The sequence below is a fragment of the Caenorhabditis elegans genome, chromosome III (assembly GCF_000002985.6).
Source record: "Caenorhabditis elegans chromosome III".
Taxonomy (NCBI): domain Eukaryota; kingdom Metazoa; phylum Nematoda; class Chromadorea; order Rhabditida; family Rhabditidae; genus Caenorhabditis; species Caenorhabditis elegans.
This window is the reverse complement of record NC_003281.10, coordinates 11,409,902-11,425,716: the sequence shown is the minus strand read 5'-3', so window position 1 is coordinate 11,425,716 and position 15,815 is coordinate 11,409,902. Positions and strand designations below refer to the sequence as shown.

The following is a 15,815-nucleotide window of genomic DNA, read 5'->3' as shown; positions in this document are numbered from 1 at the left end:
CTCGTATCTCTCAGGTTTTCCGTATATTTCTTTTAATGCATACCGCCACCATTAAGAGGATATATTGCGCCAGTGTGCAAACATGCACATTTACGTCTATTATACGTTTGAGAGAGAGTGAGAGAGTGAGAGGGGCACAGCGTGATTCCAGTTTTCTTCATCTTCGGCTTGCAACTTTTTTCTGAATGTCTATTGCCGGGAGAATGGCTTTCTCCGTCTAGGGGGTTGTAGTGCTTGTGTGATCGCTGGGAATTTGAAAGCTCAAAGAAATCAGAAAATTGTTACCGTATTTACATTAACGTTATATATTGGTTCAATTGGGAGATATTTTTTCCATCAAATCGGCAAATTGCCAGGAATGAAAAATTCCGGCAAGTTCGGCAAATCGGCAAATTGCCGATTTGCCGAAAATTTTCGGCAAACTGTGGTTTGCACATTTCTTTTGAAAATTCCAGAATTTTTTAATCGGCAAAATTGTACGCATCCTATGAATTTTCTTACATCTAATTTGGAATAAAAAATGAATAAATTTAACAAAAGATTAAAAAAAAAAATTTGCCTAAGCCTAAACCTAAATTTGAGCATGAGCCTAAGCCTAAGCCTAAGCCTAAGCCTAAGCCTAAACCTAAGCCAAAGCCTAAGCCTAAGCCTAAGCCTAAGCCTAAGCCCGAGCATAAGCCTGAGCATCAGCCTAAATCTAAGTTTAAGCCTAATTGTAAGACTACACAGAAGCTTAAGCCAAAGCCTAAGCCTAAGCCTATGCCTAAGCCTAAGCCTAAGCCTAAGCCTAAGACTACGCAGAAGTTTAAGCCGAAGCTTAAGCCTGAAGCTAAGCCTAAGCCTAAGCATGGAAATGTACATGTTGGAAATTGACAAACCCTCCTGAATTGTCTGTACTGATGACTCATTTTCAGGCTAACCTCCTCCTAATAAAATTCCGTTCAACTAGTTCCAGCACCGTGCCACGTCACCAAACCGCAACAAATTGACCTAGATTGGTGCTTGTTTGTCTTTGCTGCTCCCACTCGTTTCTTGTAACAATAGCGGACTGACTGACTGGAGGCAGAAACATTCATAATACAAAAGAGAGAGGAATCTCGAAAAAGCGAGTGAAGGGAGAACAATTGAAATACAGTTTGAATAGGGTGAGGTTATTCCGGAAGCAACAACATGTGGGGGAAAATAGAAACTTAAAAACGGGAAAAATGCATTTTTTGTGAGGTGAGAAAGGATGGGGGAATCGAGCCGATATACCCTACGTTTAGAATTTTATTATAAAAAGTGACAATTAGACTTGCGTGTCTTTAAGAATCAGTAGAACTACTAAGGAAACAAATACATAGGAATTAAAAATGAGAATAACCGTATAAGAACGAGATGACCTGCTTCAATTTAAATAACAATGACTAAATAACATCATGATCCAGAGAGTATTGCCGGATGATTTTGATGGGACTTTGACGATTTGTCGCAGGGTTATGGATTCCTTTCTCGTGCTGGATCACGTAGTCGGAGACCTAAAAAAAAAGTAGTCTAACTCTATGTTTTATGAAATTTGAAGTATAACGTGTTTTCTCTATTAATTTTTAATTTTAAATCATGACGGAAATTTCGGCAAATGATAAAACTTTTCAAAACGGTTTTTTAAAATTTTTTATTTTGAGTGCACTGGAAATATGCATAATAGGGGTGGGCGGCAAACTGTTTTTTCCGGCAAATCGGCAAATTGCCGGAATCGGATATTCCGGCGAATCGGCAAATCGGCAAATTGATGGAATTGAAATTTCCGGCAAATTGTGGTTTTGCACTTTTTTTTTTGGAAATTTCAGAAACCGTCCTATTAACAAACCCTCTGAAAACTTTCACCAAATTAAGGTTCGGCAAATGGCAAATCGGAAATTTGCCGAAAATCAAAATGTCCGGCAAACCGGCGAATTATCGGTTTGCCGAACTTGTCGACAAAAAAAAATTGCCGTCCACTCCTGATGCATATTTTAAGTATAATTAAAAAATAAAACTGGCAGAGCAACTTCCAAAAAAATGTTGAAAACTAAGTTTTCCCCGTTGAATCGAAGTAAACAATTTCCAAATTTTTAATAAAAGGTTTTAATGTCATTTTAGCACCCCGGAATGGTATTAAATCAGTTCTCAGTAGATTAATCAATTCAACCTACTTTTCCACGAGAAATCCCTGTTGGCAGTGACGGATGCCTTGATAAAACACCACGCTTGTTACATGGTCGTTTCGGCGAAATTGACCGACTTTTTTCGGAGCTCTGAAATTTTTATTTCAAATTTTTTGTAACTACATCGTAGTAAGTATTATAAAATTAGTATAAGTATCTACATATCTATGAAGAATTAATGAATGTAACACAAGGAAATATTATATAAATATGTATTAGATAATAAATTAAGTTAATTGATTATCAGTTGAGTACATAAGCCAACCAAAGAAGTTAATCATTATGGCAATTTGGGTGTTTTGATCTACTAAAACTTACCCTTTGGTGGAGATTCTTCTTCATTCTAAATGTGAGAGATGTGATTATTAGGCACAGAAATTGAATTCGAAATGTCGGAATAAAAAGTGACGAAATCAAAAAATTTGCAGAGAGTTAAAATAAAAACTTACTAGAACCTCTTTCAAAAGTTCTGCATCCATAGATTGCCCAGTCTGTGACTCTCCGTATCTCATATCTTGACGGGGCTTCTTCCGGCCACGGCCTAGACTTGCACGACGGCCCCCGCCAAAGTAGTAGTGACTTCGTTCTGATGGGCGGTCGCTTCTGGAATATTAGGGGTGTTTAAAGTGAATTAGACAGATCTATATTTTACTCTTGGACCCGTACCAAATTAAATATCAAAGTGTTGAGTCTTTGTGTTTTGAAAAATTTTGATACGACAATGTTGACAAACGTCGATTTATTTTTTCGATGTTTGAAATTTTCCGAAATCAGCCATTTTAGAAATTGTTGGTTTATAAAAAAAATGCGGCAAAATTGTCATAAATATTTATTTTTTTTTAATTTTAGGAAATCGGCCATTATGGCAATTGCTGAATTATTAGAATTTTCGACAATCGGCAGTTACAAAAAATGTTGGCTCTTTTATGTTCAAACTCAAGAAATAAAAATTTCCGGCAAATCGGCCATTTACCGAAAATCAAAATTTCCGGCAAATCGGCAAATTGCAAGAAATAATAATTTCCGGCAAATCGTCAAATTGCCAGAAATAAAAATTTCCGGCAAATCGGCAATGTGCCGAAAATCAAAATTTTGGGAAAATTGGCAAATCGACAAAAATAAAAATTTCCGGCAAATCGGCAATGTGCCGAAAATCAAAATTTTGGGAAAATTGGCAAATCGCCAAAAATAAAAATTTCCGGCAAATCGGCAATTTGCCAAAAATCTAAATTTCCGGCAAAGCGGCAAACCGGCAAGTTGCCAAAAAAAAAAATTGCCGAACGGCAATTGCCACCCATCCCATTTTCGGTTGTCTTTTTTCCAAAAGTATACAATTAATTGAGATTTGAGAAGCTTGAAAAATGAAAATTCTAATTCGGGCAATTGCAAAACTTGCCGGAATATGGCAAAATCCCACAATGAGCACTTACTTGAATGGCTCAACTTCTTTCGAAGACAATGGAGCAGCTGCACAAACCGGCAAAAACTGCGTCTTATTATTCCGATATTCATCCAGCCTTCTAGCAATCTTAAGATACGAGTCATCAGTCTGCACAATCACTTCCTGTCGTGTCTCATCCTCAAATATACTTGTGCCCATTCCACTGGTCGATGAGCTTCTCGCTCGAGTACTATGTGGTTCTGATAGCCGATCGAAGCCTGGCGGTGGAGAATATTGAGTGCTCATTGAGACACTCGCAGTCATGTTCGGCGCTATCAAAGTTTTCTTGATCTTCTTGTGATTCTTCTCGGAATCATCAGAGGTCGAGGATGGATTTGATGATGTGAAGACGTCGGAGCCTAGGGATGAAGCTTGACTGTTCTCATCTCTTGATGCTTTTTTCTTTTTTCCCTCCTTCTTCGACTTCCCCACAACATCATCGCAAATCGATGTTTGCTGAGATTCATCCTTCTTCTTCAACAACTTCCCGAACCATTCGCTTATTGATGTCTGTATACTTCGATCATCCTGAAACGAGGTGATAAGTGACAAAAAACATTTTTAAAGATATCAAGTTACAAAGTCGGGAGTCTGCTCCTCGACGGGCGACGTGTTTTGGTCTCGTATCGCTGTTGAGACCGGAGACACCATTCTGTCCATCATTTTTTGTGGCATTTCCTGAACATATACATCACATCTATTAGTGACGGAAGTTTTTTTTAAAGTTTGTTGTTTTCGATGAAAATATTGAACTTGCCCTTCCACTTATAGCGACTTCCTGGCATAACCTACAACTGCTAGAGGCGCTTTATTTTGAGAGGTTTAGCCTATTTGCAAATGTTTTCATGGAAATTTAGTATTGTTATCGGATTCAGCATATCAAAAACCCCTGAAAATCACAGAAAAAATGCTAAAATCGATCGCCCAACTGCTGTGGGACCATCTGAGATATTCGAAAGTTAGGCCAAAATAGATGTAAAATCGCACTTAAAGCTGGAGCAGCGCCAGTGGGGGTTTTTATCTAAATACACTTATAATATAAAAAGTTTTAGATTTTTCAAAATTTCCTGTCAAAGTTTGGGCAAATTCCCAAAATTTTGAAAAATATGAGCTTTTGAGAAAATCCAGAGCAGTTCTAAAGCATGTTTCGACCACTACAATGTTTTGATATGAATAATTAAAACAAAATAATAGTATAAAACATGTAGGAAAAAAAACCTTTTTTTTTTGGTCGACTTTCAAAATTATGAGTGTCAAAAGCCGAGTAATTGTCACCTTTTGACAGTGAAAAAAAATTTGAAAAATTTTTTGAAAATTTTTATTATGATATTCGGTCATTTTGACACTATTGGATTAGTTTTTAACAATTTCCCCACAGTCGCTTTTTTTAATACTGATCTACCTCCGCTAAAAATGGGCAACCTTCTCTTCAAAAAAAAAAACCAAAACTCACCGTCTCCGCGTCTTCCCTTCCAACTGGAGAAGTCACTGTAGACCTATGCACCAGCTGTGATGTACATGGATCTGTGGCCATGTGCACCATATTTTGACGCCTAAAAATCACAATTTACTTTTCCGAACGTTCTAGATCCTTACAATGGAGTTTGTGTCTCCTCCTCGTGTAGGCTATTTGGTGGGATTGGCGATGAAGAAATTGATCTTGATTTCTTTGATTTTTTACTTGCTTTCAGGTCCTCACAGAGTGATACGACTGGAGATGTGGCAATGGAATTGCGGGTGGGTACTGTAGGAAGGGATAAGCTTGTGAGTTGGGATTTATCCTGTAAAAATAAAATAAAGACCCTGTAAACAATGCCCTCGACTTAAAAACTCACTGAAAAAGTGGTCTCATAATCTTTTCCGACGCCGATATCCGCGATTTGTTTTAATGCTTCTTGACTATTCTGAAAAAAAACACCTTACTTTAAAAAAATCCCTGTTTCTATTCCCAAACCTTGAAAAAAGAACTACTCATCGCCTCACAAATCACATTAATATCAGCTTGTGACAGGCCACGTGGCAAATCCAAAGCCTCCGAGTTGAGTGGGGAGTCCTCCATGAACGCTGATGTCGCCATTTCGACAATCGGTGGACGTACTCGTTGAGTCTGGAATTCGAGATTTTTAATTCAGTTTTAGTTGCCGATTTTTTTCTTTTTTTTCTGGGAATTACTCTCGTCCGCCAACGCCTAAGCGTAAACCTAAGCCTAAGCCTAGGCCTAGGCCTAAGCCTAAGCCAAAGCCAAAGCCAAAGCCAAAGCCAAAGCCAAAGCCAAAGCCAAAGCCAAAGCCAAAACACAAGCCTAAGCCTAAGCCTAATCCTGAGCCTAATCCTGAGTCTTAGCCTAAGTCTAAGCCCAAGCCGAAACCCAAGTCTAAGCCTAAACCTAAGTCTAAGCCCAAGCCAAAGCCCAAGTCTAAGTCTAAGCCTAACCCTAAGCCCAAGCCTAAGCCAGAGCCTAAGCCTAAGCCTAACTTAAGCCTAAGCCTAAGCCTAAGCCTAAGCTTAAAGCTAAGTCTAAGCCTAGACCTAAGCCTAATAGATCGGAAATATGTTTTCTTTTCCAAAATAGTTTCTATAGAGGTTACCTGTAAATTAGCGAGTTTAATCGCGATTTCATCGATCTGGAACTGTGCCAAGTCGGTTTGCGCTGTACCATCTGCCTTGAACTCGGCGGTATTGCCCATTGGTAAATCACATTGACAAACTGCGCATTCCTGTAGAATTTTTAAACTTTTAGAGTTTAGTTATAACTCATAAAACCCTTACCGTATTCCTCTTATTCCGTTTCTTGGCCACTGGAGAGCTCATCGAGTCCATCGGCAGACTTGTAGCGTCCGAAATCGAATCCCTAAAATCATTGGATCTAGATATAGACGTGGCGTCATCCCTCTGCAATTTCAATTCTTCAACATTTCGCGGTCCTTCTCCAGTTTCATCGACAACTCTGAAATTGAGAAAGTTTAAGGAAGACTAGGAGGGAACCTGATCTCACCTCGACCATTGAGTACCTTGATGCTCTGCGGGTTTCAGGTGATTGCTCATCGGATCACAGGCCATGCTCTGTAAAAATCGAAAGTCAAGAATCAGGAGAAAAAGCTTGGAATCATGAATTTTGAACTTTTCAATTTTTTGTAAAAATGACCCGTAGTAACGTACTTCCCAATGTTCAAAAATTGAAAAAGAAACAATTGTTCAATTTGGGTGGTAAGACCCATGAGATGTCGGTCGCTTTTAAGCTGACGCGCCTCTAAAACAGTTACGAAGGCATAAACACCTAGGTAGGCACAGACACCTAGGCATGCACAGGTATCTAGGCAGGCATGCACACCTAGGCATGCACAGGCGCCTAGGCACGCACCTTGCCAGGTACATCCACATGTACCTAGGCAGTGTACCTAGGCAGGCACGTTCATCTTGCCATCGAAAAAAATTCCGCAAAAATTCAGGTATAGGCATGAGGTAGGCAGGCTAACTCACCTGTTCATATTTTTCCACCTGAGTCGCCATTCCCTTAACCGGAAAATCCGTTTGAATCTCCTTACTCTCCAACAATCGATCAAATTTCTTGATAGTGTCCTTAAGCATATGATTCTGCTCGCCCGACATAATCTTCGGTGCAACAAAGCTTAACACCGGATCATTTGCAAAAATTCGCTTAATTTCTTCCGGATCAACAAGGCCATCCTTTTTCATATACTCTTCCTGAAATTGTTTGAAATAATATGGCGGTAGGGTAATTTTTGATAAGCTCACTTTGATCTGTTCAATCATTCGACACAACCATTCTTCAATTTTGATTTGAACGACCGAGATGAACATGGATACAATACTTAATCCAACAATCACTAGAACAAACATTACAATGAACATATGGGGTTTGTCAGGTACAATGTCTCCTGGAAACATTGATTTTAAAAAGGTCAGAAAAAGAGCCAAAAAGTGGCTTCTTCTTCTTCAAAATGGCTTACCTAATCCAATAGTCAGCAGTGAAATACAGAAGAAGTAGAGACTTGTGAAAAATGTCCATCGAGTTTCCCATAACAAGAACAATGAGGAACATCCAGCAACATAAACGACACAGATTAGAAGAGCCAGCCAAATTGGTATGGTCCGAGACTCGACTTCGGGCTTTTTTTCTGGATCAGCCTCGGCTCCAGTATTCGCTTCGACTATTTCACCAGATTTTAGACTGAAAAGGGAAGCCTATTATTTTCAGATTGGATTTGAATTTCGGGTGAATTTTTTTTTTGAAAAATAAAAATAAACTTTCCGCCAAAAAGTTTTTTTTCTGAAAATTTGAATTTCTCGCTAAAATTTTAACTGAAAATTTGAATTTCCCACCAAAAATCTTTTCTCGGAAATGTTGAATTTCCAGCCAAAAATATTTTCATAGAAAACTTGAAATTCCTCCCAAAATTTTTTCTCAGAAAATTTGAACTTCCCGGTAATTTTTTTTGCTCAAAAAATTTTCATTTCTCGCTAAAATTTTAACTGGAAATTTGAATTTCCCGCCAAAAATCTTTTCTCGGAAATTTTGATTTTCCGCCAAAAATATTTTCCCAGGAAATTTAAATTTCCTGCCAAAAAGTTTTCTCGGTAAATTTTAATTTCCCGCCATAATTTTTTTAAACGAAAATTTGAATTTCTCGCCAAAAGGTTTTCTCAGAAAATTTGAATTACCCGACAAAATATTTTTTCCTTATAAAATTTGATTTTCACGCCAAAAATATTTTCTCATAAAATTTGAATTTACCGCCAAAAATCTTTTTAGAGAAAATTTGAATTCCCCGACAAAATATTTTTAGCTTATAAAATTTGAATTTCCCGTCAAAAAATTTTCACTTGAAAATTAAATTTCCCGCTAAAAAATTCTCACTTAAAATTTGAATTTGCCGCCAAAATATTTTCTCAGGAAATTTGAATTCCCCCGCGAATTTTTTTTATGAATTTCCCGGGTTTTAATGACCAATTTCCTGACAAAATTAAATTAAAAAAAATTAAAATCTGAATTTTGCGGCAAATTTGAAATTCCCGTTGGCTGAATGTAGTTTTTAGTTTGTAGCAATCAATAAAACCTACATTTTCTTGCCTCTCAATCGATTTTTCGTCATTTTTGCTTTCTCTGTAATTTGAATCCGATGTTGCTGCCATTTCTCGGATAACGAGTCTGTCATCCATTTTCCACACTTTGATAATATCGCAAGCACCAGTGGGATTCCTGAACCGATTTTCTAGGTTTTCAGTGAAAAATATAGAAGTTTAACTCACCAACTATAGCGTAAACTACAGAAGCGGCTCTTCCGAGTGCTGTTCTGGGATAGATGTTACCGTAACCAATGGTTGTGAACAGAGTTCCAACATAGAAAAGTGCTCCCCAATAGTCCCAGTCAAGGCATTCCGGGAGACGGACAACGTGCAGTTTTTTCTCATAATCAATGAAGACTTCTCTGGAATTGTAATCGATTTTTTGCCGGCAAATTGGCAAATCTGCAAACCGACAAATTGCCGATTTGGCAAATTTGCCGGAAAACGGCAATTGCCGAAAACTTTCGGCAAATTGTGGTTTTGCGAAATTTCAGAATTTTATTTTAATCGGAAAAATTGTATGCACCCAATGAATGTTACAACATAAATTTTGGAAAGTAAGAAAATTCTATGAAAATATCCAAAGAAAACGGGAATACAATTTCAAAAGGCACAGTTTAAAGTGTTTCCGTCTTATTAAAAACCCCTCTAAACTCTTCCGCCAACTTGATATCCGTCAAACGGCAAATCGGCAATTTTCCGGAAACGAAAGATCCCGGCAAACCGGCAAACCGGCAATTTGCCGATTTGCCGAATTTGTCAACAAAATAATTCACCAAATGGCACTTGCCGCTCACCTCTGTTTTGAAGTCTACAAAAAATCTAAAAATTGGCTCCGCACACATTTTGGTTATTAAAAAAATTTTTTTTTTCAATTTTGAGCTACCAATTTATGGGCGGAGCCTATTATTGATTTTCCTACTTGCTTTCTCTACAAGTTTTGTCCCCGCCTACTTCTTGGCTTCCAGACATTTTTATCAATGCTTCCGGGTTCTTAATACATGCTTTTCTGTTTTTTTTTGTCCATTCGCAGAAAATTAAAATTTTTTTTCTGTCTACCAATTTGTGAGTCTCAATCGAAAAAACTCACTCAAAGTTCGCAAGCCCCTGCTGCCGGAACACCATAGATGATATCCGTTGGAAAGTGTCATTACGAAGCATTCGAAGATCAATTCGCTCTTTTCTGCAGACACAAAGAAATCAGAGATTGTTGATGAAAGCCATTAGTTAGCGTGTCAGGTTTAGAAAAACATTGCGAAATCACTTCATGTGGCTCCGAGACAATTTCGATGGCCGAGTTTTTTTTTCACGGCCACGGCCACCCAGAAAAAATACAACTTACAATTTTACTTCTCGTTCATAGTCATGCTCGAATAAATAGAAAACCCAGGCTCCGAGAAATGAGTAAAGGACCAGAAGAACACTGGCAGAGATTCTATCGAGTTTGTATTTGTCGTAGTAATGTTTGCACTGAAATTTTTATTTATTTTCCCTATTAAAAAATATAAAAATTCAAATAAACTAACTTTTCCCAAAAATGAAATCGGCGACATTGGTGGACCGACAATTCCACCCGTTTCTACTCCTTCGAGCGACCCTGCTCGGGAAAATCCTCCGGCTAACATTCTGACGGTTGTCTGGAATTTAGGAAAATTTTGTGGGGATTTATGTGCCTGCCTATGTGCCTGCCTATAACCTATTTCGACATGAACCTTCAACGTGGCAGTAGCTACGTATTTAGGCAGGCGTAGGTTACCTTGGAGTACTTGTAAAAATATTTGAATACATAATTTGAAATTTCCAGCATTGGCCACAAAACTTTAGAATTTTCAAAACTATTTGAAAGCCGTTGTAGTTTAAAATTTATCCAGAAGTTTCCAAATTACTGATCAAGTTCTAAGAAATATCAAATATACATACAAAAATTTGGGAATTTTCGATATATTTATTAAAAATTCCAGAAGTGTTTTTTTCACCGTGAACCGTTTTTTTTTTGTATTTTCTTCAGAGATTACCAGCATTTTCTAATGCATTTACAATTTTTCTAAATTTTTAGAAATGTTTTCAGATTTTCAAGCGTTTTTCAAAACAAATTTTGAGATAAAAATTTCAGAATTTTCCGAACAAATTTTTTTGAAACTTATCCAGAAGCCATCTTAAAAATATTTAAAATTTTCAGATACATTTACCAATTTTCCAGAATATCTAGAAGTATCTACGATGATTCCGATTTTATAAAAAAAACTATTTTAGATGATTCCAGAATATTTAAACTCTCATAAAAATTTTTCGAAATGTTCAAATAATATTTTAAAATTTTTATATAAAAAAGATTGTCGAGCTTATTTACTATTAGCTGTGTCTACAAGATTTCAGAATTTTCAAAAAAAAAATTTTTTTGAAAATTTTTCGAACTTAATTAATTAGAGATTTGTCATTTTTTACCAATTTCAGAAATTTTTAGGCAGTTAAAAAAATTTTAAGGAAGTCAACTTACCCGGCTAACTTGTAAAAATTTAGTGGGCTCCGGCGGCGCGGGTTTCCGATATTCTTCCTCTTCTTCGTCGTCTATCGTTGTAAGATCATCCCTCGACTGGAAGCTAAACTGCGAAAATCTGACTTTGGATCCAAGTGATGTGTTGGACAATAGTGATTCACGGGAATACGGACGAGATGCTCTAGAAATTGAACACTTTTTTATGTGAGAAATATCTGGCGGGAAGAGGTGGGTGTTAGCTTCATAAAGAGAGAGGTGAAGAGCAACATAGTCCTGGAGCAATAAAAAAATCGGAATGTGTTGATTGCTCTCCGAGAGATATATTCAAGTACAACAAGCATCACGAGAGCAAACGTGCAGGTCAAAAGAATCTTTCATCTCTCATTTTTTCATGGAGACCAAGATCAAACCAAGATCTTCCTCTTATCAATTACTCAGAGTTCTGAAAAAATCTGGGAAAACCAAAAACCCATGCGAAAAAAAAAACAAAAAAGCCTTAGCATTTTTTTGTGGTTTTTCTCTGAGGTTCCGTTAGGTTCTACTGGACCAAAATAAATAGTGAATCAGAGATCTGTGACAATTGGCTCATCTAGACACTTCTAGTAGTAATCATCATCATCAACGTCAAGTGAGGAAAAGTAATAAAGTAGCAAACTCTAAGATGTGGCGACTAAAATGCAGCTGACTTTTCTATGTTATTGATGGTAGTGAGATGTTACTTTCATTACTGCTACTTTCGGGGGATTTTTTCCTTAAATGACAGAAAATATTTGCAATGTACCGAAGAGAGCATTTTTCGAAATTTTATGATTTTTTTCAATTTGTACAAAGAAAATGAACAGAGCCGGAACAAAGGCCCCAAATTTGCCGAATTTGCCAAATTTTTTCAAAATTTAGGCACTTTTTGAGCAGGGGTGAGCGGCAAGTGGCGATCGGCGATCGGCGATTTTCGTAATTTTTCGGCGATCGGCGATATATTTATTGTGATTTACCGAGTATGACGATCATAGCAAATTTGACGAACTTGCCGAGTTTGCCGAGCTCGGCAAATATTTAAAAAGTCGATTTGCCAAAATTTCAAAAATATGGTCCTGGGCCGGACCATATTTTCGTTTTCTTATATATTTTTTAGAAAGAAAAATTGAAAAAATTTCTCAGACCACATATAATCACATAAATCAGTTTACTTTACGGAAAATAATCTTAAAAATTGAAAACGATGCTTTAAATCAAGGAGCACGACAAATAATTAAATAGACGGAAGCTAAGCATTTAGGTAGGCTGACACGAGGCAGGCAGTGCCTACAAGGCACGTAGGTGTAATGGAATACCTGCCTATCTAATAAGTTTAAGATACACACTAATTTGAAAAACAATTATACTTCCCCCAAACAAAAAGAAACTGCCACTTGAATTTCTAAAAAGCCCTAAACACATGCCACTTTTTTCAGAAGAGTATGTGTGAACTTTGGAAAAAGTGTCAAAGTGAGAAGTTATGAAGTTCGGGACTCTTTTAAACTATCAAGTTCCAACAAATTCGCGGCTTTTTGAAAAATAAACTGTTTTGATAAAATTAAACCTTTTTTTTGAATAGATGCAATTCCCAGACTAGTTAAAATGAAATTTTCTCATTTCTCATTAAAAAGTATTGTGAAATGAATCTTCACTGCTACCTGCCTACCGACCTACCCTACCACAATCAAATAAAAAAAATGATAAATGCTAAAGCTTAGGCTTTACGAATTGGCGACAGGAGGAGCCAAAGAGCCCACCGGGACCAACACAACGACGTGTTATTTTAGTTAAGTGGAAAAGCAAGTGAAGAAGATCAGCGGGAAACTAGAAAACGATGAAATGAATCGTGTCAGACAGCTGTCTTGGTTTTTTGCGTGTGTCCCCCCTCCCCGCCTGTGTGCACCTATTGTTAAGCGATAGAAAAACACACACGGATTCCGATGATGAGGACGGCGATAAAATAAATTAGCCACCTTGTGATAGTAGATTACATTTATACTGATGGGTTGCTCGTACTAGTACTCTATAGCTATGAACTTTGCAAGTGCTACGTAACCGTGAAAAAAGTTGGAGGCCAAATTTTCACCTTTTGTCACTTGAAAAATGTATTCGCTAACTGAAAAGCATTCAGATTTCCAGAAATTTTCAGAAAAACTTTGAAAAATATTCAGATTTTTCCTGGAATTTTTTCAAAAGAATTGTTTAGATAACAGTAGACAAAAATTTAATTTCGAGTTTTTTGAATTAAATATTCTAATTTTTTTTGCCAACGGCCAGGTGTTTCTAAATACGAATAATCTTTTTCAACAATTTTTTTAGGAATTTTCAACTACATAGATGTTATGTCCAGTAAAAAAATCATAAAATTTTCAGACGTGCCTAATGTAAAAAAATTCCGAATTTTTGAAAGAATTGAGTAGAATTTTCTTCAATTTTCTACAAAAATTTTAAATATTCATTTTCTGACGTACCTACAAAAATATCGAATTGAAAATAAAATTGCAGTTTCAGAAAAAAAATTAATATTTTTTTGAGATTTTCCAGCATTTCCGCATGTACCTAAAAAACTCAGATTTTTCAGAAATTTTCAGCATTTTCAGTTTTATTAGGCACATCTACAAAATTTCCAATTTTTTTTTAAATTATAAATTTTCAAGAAATTTTAAATTGATAATACTTAATATCAGATGCATCTACAACTTCCAGATTTTTCAGCATTTTCAAGAATTTTCAAAATTTTCAGATTTCCCTACCAGGGGGGTGCGGCAAATCTCAAAATTTGCCGAGCTCGACAAATTCGGCAAATCTCCTTTTCCGATATTTGCCGAGCACGGCAAATTCGGCAAATTCGGCAACTTTGCCGTGCTTAACGAACTCCGAAAAATTTGACATTTTTTTATGTTTTTTGGAGCACATAAACAACTGAATTCTGAACAAAAAATTAGTTTCTGAATAAGTTCCGTTTTTCTATATTTTTTCATAGAATTTGCTTACTTTTCAGAATAGATAAGATGCGCTTGAGCATTAAAGTAACTCAATTTTGTGAAATTTTACTATATTTTTGGGGACAAAATCAATTGTTTTGGTCAAAATTGTATTGACAAAATTTTGATGTGTTCGAAATTTGTCGAGCTCGGCAAATTCGGCAAATTCGGCAAATTTGCCGCACACCCTGGTCCCTACAATACCAAAATACCAATGTTTTGAGAATTTTTTTCAATTTAAAAATTGCCAAAATGAAACGTATAGAATTTTAACTAAAAAATAACATAAAACCACCAAAAACTACCAAAACGTTTACCGAGGTGGACAAAATGGAAATTCGCCAGAATTGAAATTTCCGGCAAATCGGCAAACCGGCAAGCTTCAATTTTAATCGACAAAATTGCATCCTATGAATGTTACTGCATCAACTTCGAAAAGTGAGCAAATTCTATCAAAATATCGAGAAAAAACGGGATAATAATTTCAATAAGGGAAAGTTCTAAGTGTTTCCGTCTTATAAAAATCCCTCTAAAAACTTCCGGCAATTTGATATCCGGCAAACTGGCAAACCGGCAATTTCCCAAAAATCAAAATTTCCGGCGAATCGGCAAACCGGCAAGTTGCTGATTGACCAAAAAAATTACCATACTCACCGAAAATTGTCATACTTGCTCGGCAACGCATCATCTGTATATCCATCAGCCAATAACGTAGTCGTCGGTGATGCCTGCAGTGGTGTCGGAGACGGATTTGGCATTTCAATACGAACACCTTTTAGCAGGAGGGTGCATAAATGTTCCCGCCGGGAAGATGGGTTTCCTGCAAAATCAATGTGTAACGTAGTAATGGGGGGGGGGGGGCTCAACTTGATATGACACCAATTCGCGCAAATGTCAGTTGTTCCCTGAAGAGATAGAGAGGTAGGATTATGCAGATATTCACTCTCCCTTGAGAAACAGTGTAATTTTAATCGGTTTCTCAGGTTTTGACAATTTTATTGTTCAGGGTCTACCTGATTGAAGAAAGGGTGGAAATCAAAGGGTATGATTTTTTCCGGCAAAGCGGGAGATTGCCGGAATTGAAAACTTCCGGCAAATCGGCAAACCGGCAAATTGTGGGTTTGCACATTTTTTTTCGAAATTTCAGGATTTCAATTTTAATCGGCAAAATTGTGCGCATCTTATCTATTCTGAAAAGTAAGCAAATTCTATGAAAAAATATAGAAAAAAACCGGAAAGAAATTTTAAAAAAACACAGTTTTAAGTGTTTCCGTCTTATAACAAAACCCCCTATAAAAATCGGCAACTAAAACAAACCGGCAAATTTGCCGAATTTGTCGACAAAACATTTTGCCTAACAGGAATTGCCGCCAACCCCCTAACATATAAGGAATTTTGATGTGAAGAAATTTAAAAAAAAAATGTATTTTAGTTTCAATGATTTTCCCACCAACGGTGATTTTCAAAACGTCCAAAAAATTTTTCAATTTAAGTTTTGAAATTTTGAGAACAATACAATTATTGCAGTATTATCTAAAAACTCTAGAACATTGCAATTTTTTTTAAATTTCCAAAATCTTCAAAAAATTCAGATTATTCCAGAA

General features: G+C 36.6%; 1 protein-coding gene and 2 non-coding genes across 4 annotated transcripts; 2 read left to right on the top strand and 1 right to left on the bottom strand.

Moving 5' to 3' along the window:
• Positions 1–1,055: 1,055 nt before the first annotated feature.
• twk-31 (Potassium channel domain-containing protein) lies at positions 1,056–15,039 on the bottom strand (the record flags this gene model as incomplete). 2 transcript variants are annotated; one of them, NM_001372661.2, is made up of 23 exons in its annotated part: positions 1,058–1,517; positions 2,175–2,276; positions 2,505–2,529; positions 2,636–2,789; positions 3,617–4,155; positions 4,207–4,305; positions 5,081–5,180; positions 5,224–5,408; positions 5,463–5,531; positions 5,582–5,734; positions 6,216–6,344; positions 6,397–6,574; positions 6,623–6,690; positions 7,108–7,332; positions 7,384–7,526; positions 7,599–7,819; positions 8,710–8,848; positions 8,899–9,077; positions 9,806–9,898; positions 10,058–10,185; positions 10,242–10,352; positions 11,213–11,393; positions 14,866–14,969. In NM_001372661.2, the coding sequence occupies 22 exons, from the start codon at positions 14,967–14,969 to the stop codon at positions 2,233–2,235; spliced, it is 3,267 nt and encodes a 1,088-aa protein (NP_001359517.1). In that variant the 3' UTR covers positions 1,058–1,517; positions 2,175–2,232. The 2 variants fall into 2 exon arrangements, with proteins under 2 accessions (NP_001022884.1, NP_001359517.1); NM_001027713.5 differs by lacking the exon at positions 2,505–2,529 and having other exon boundaries at positions 1,056–1,517; positions 14,866–15,039.
• Positions 2,905–3,048, top strand: Y47D3B.17. Its single transcript, NR_052741.1, has one exon. It is a non-coding gene; the product is annotated as an Unclassified non-coding RNA Y47D3B.17 (non-coding RNA).
• Positions 10,871–10,985, top strand: Y47D3B.13. Its single transcript, NR_052740.1, has one exon. It is a non-coding gene; the product is annotated as an Unclassified non-coding RNA Y47D3B.13 (non-coding RNA).
• Positions 15,040–15,815: the final 776 nt, after the last annotated feature.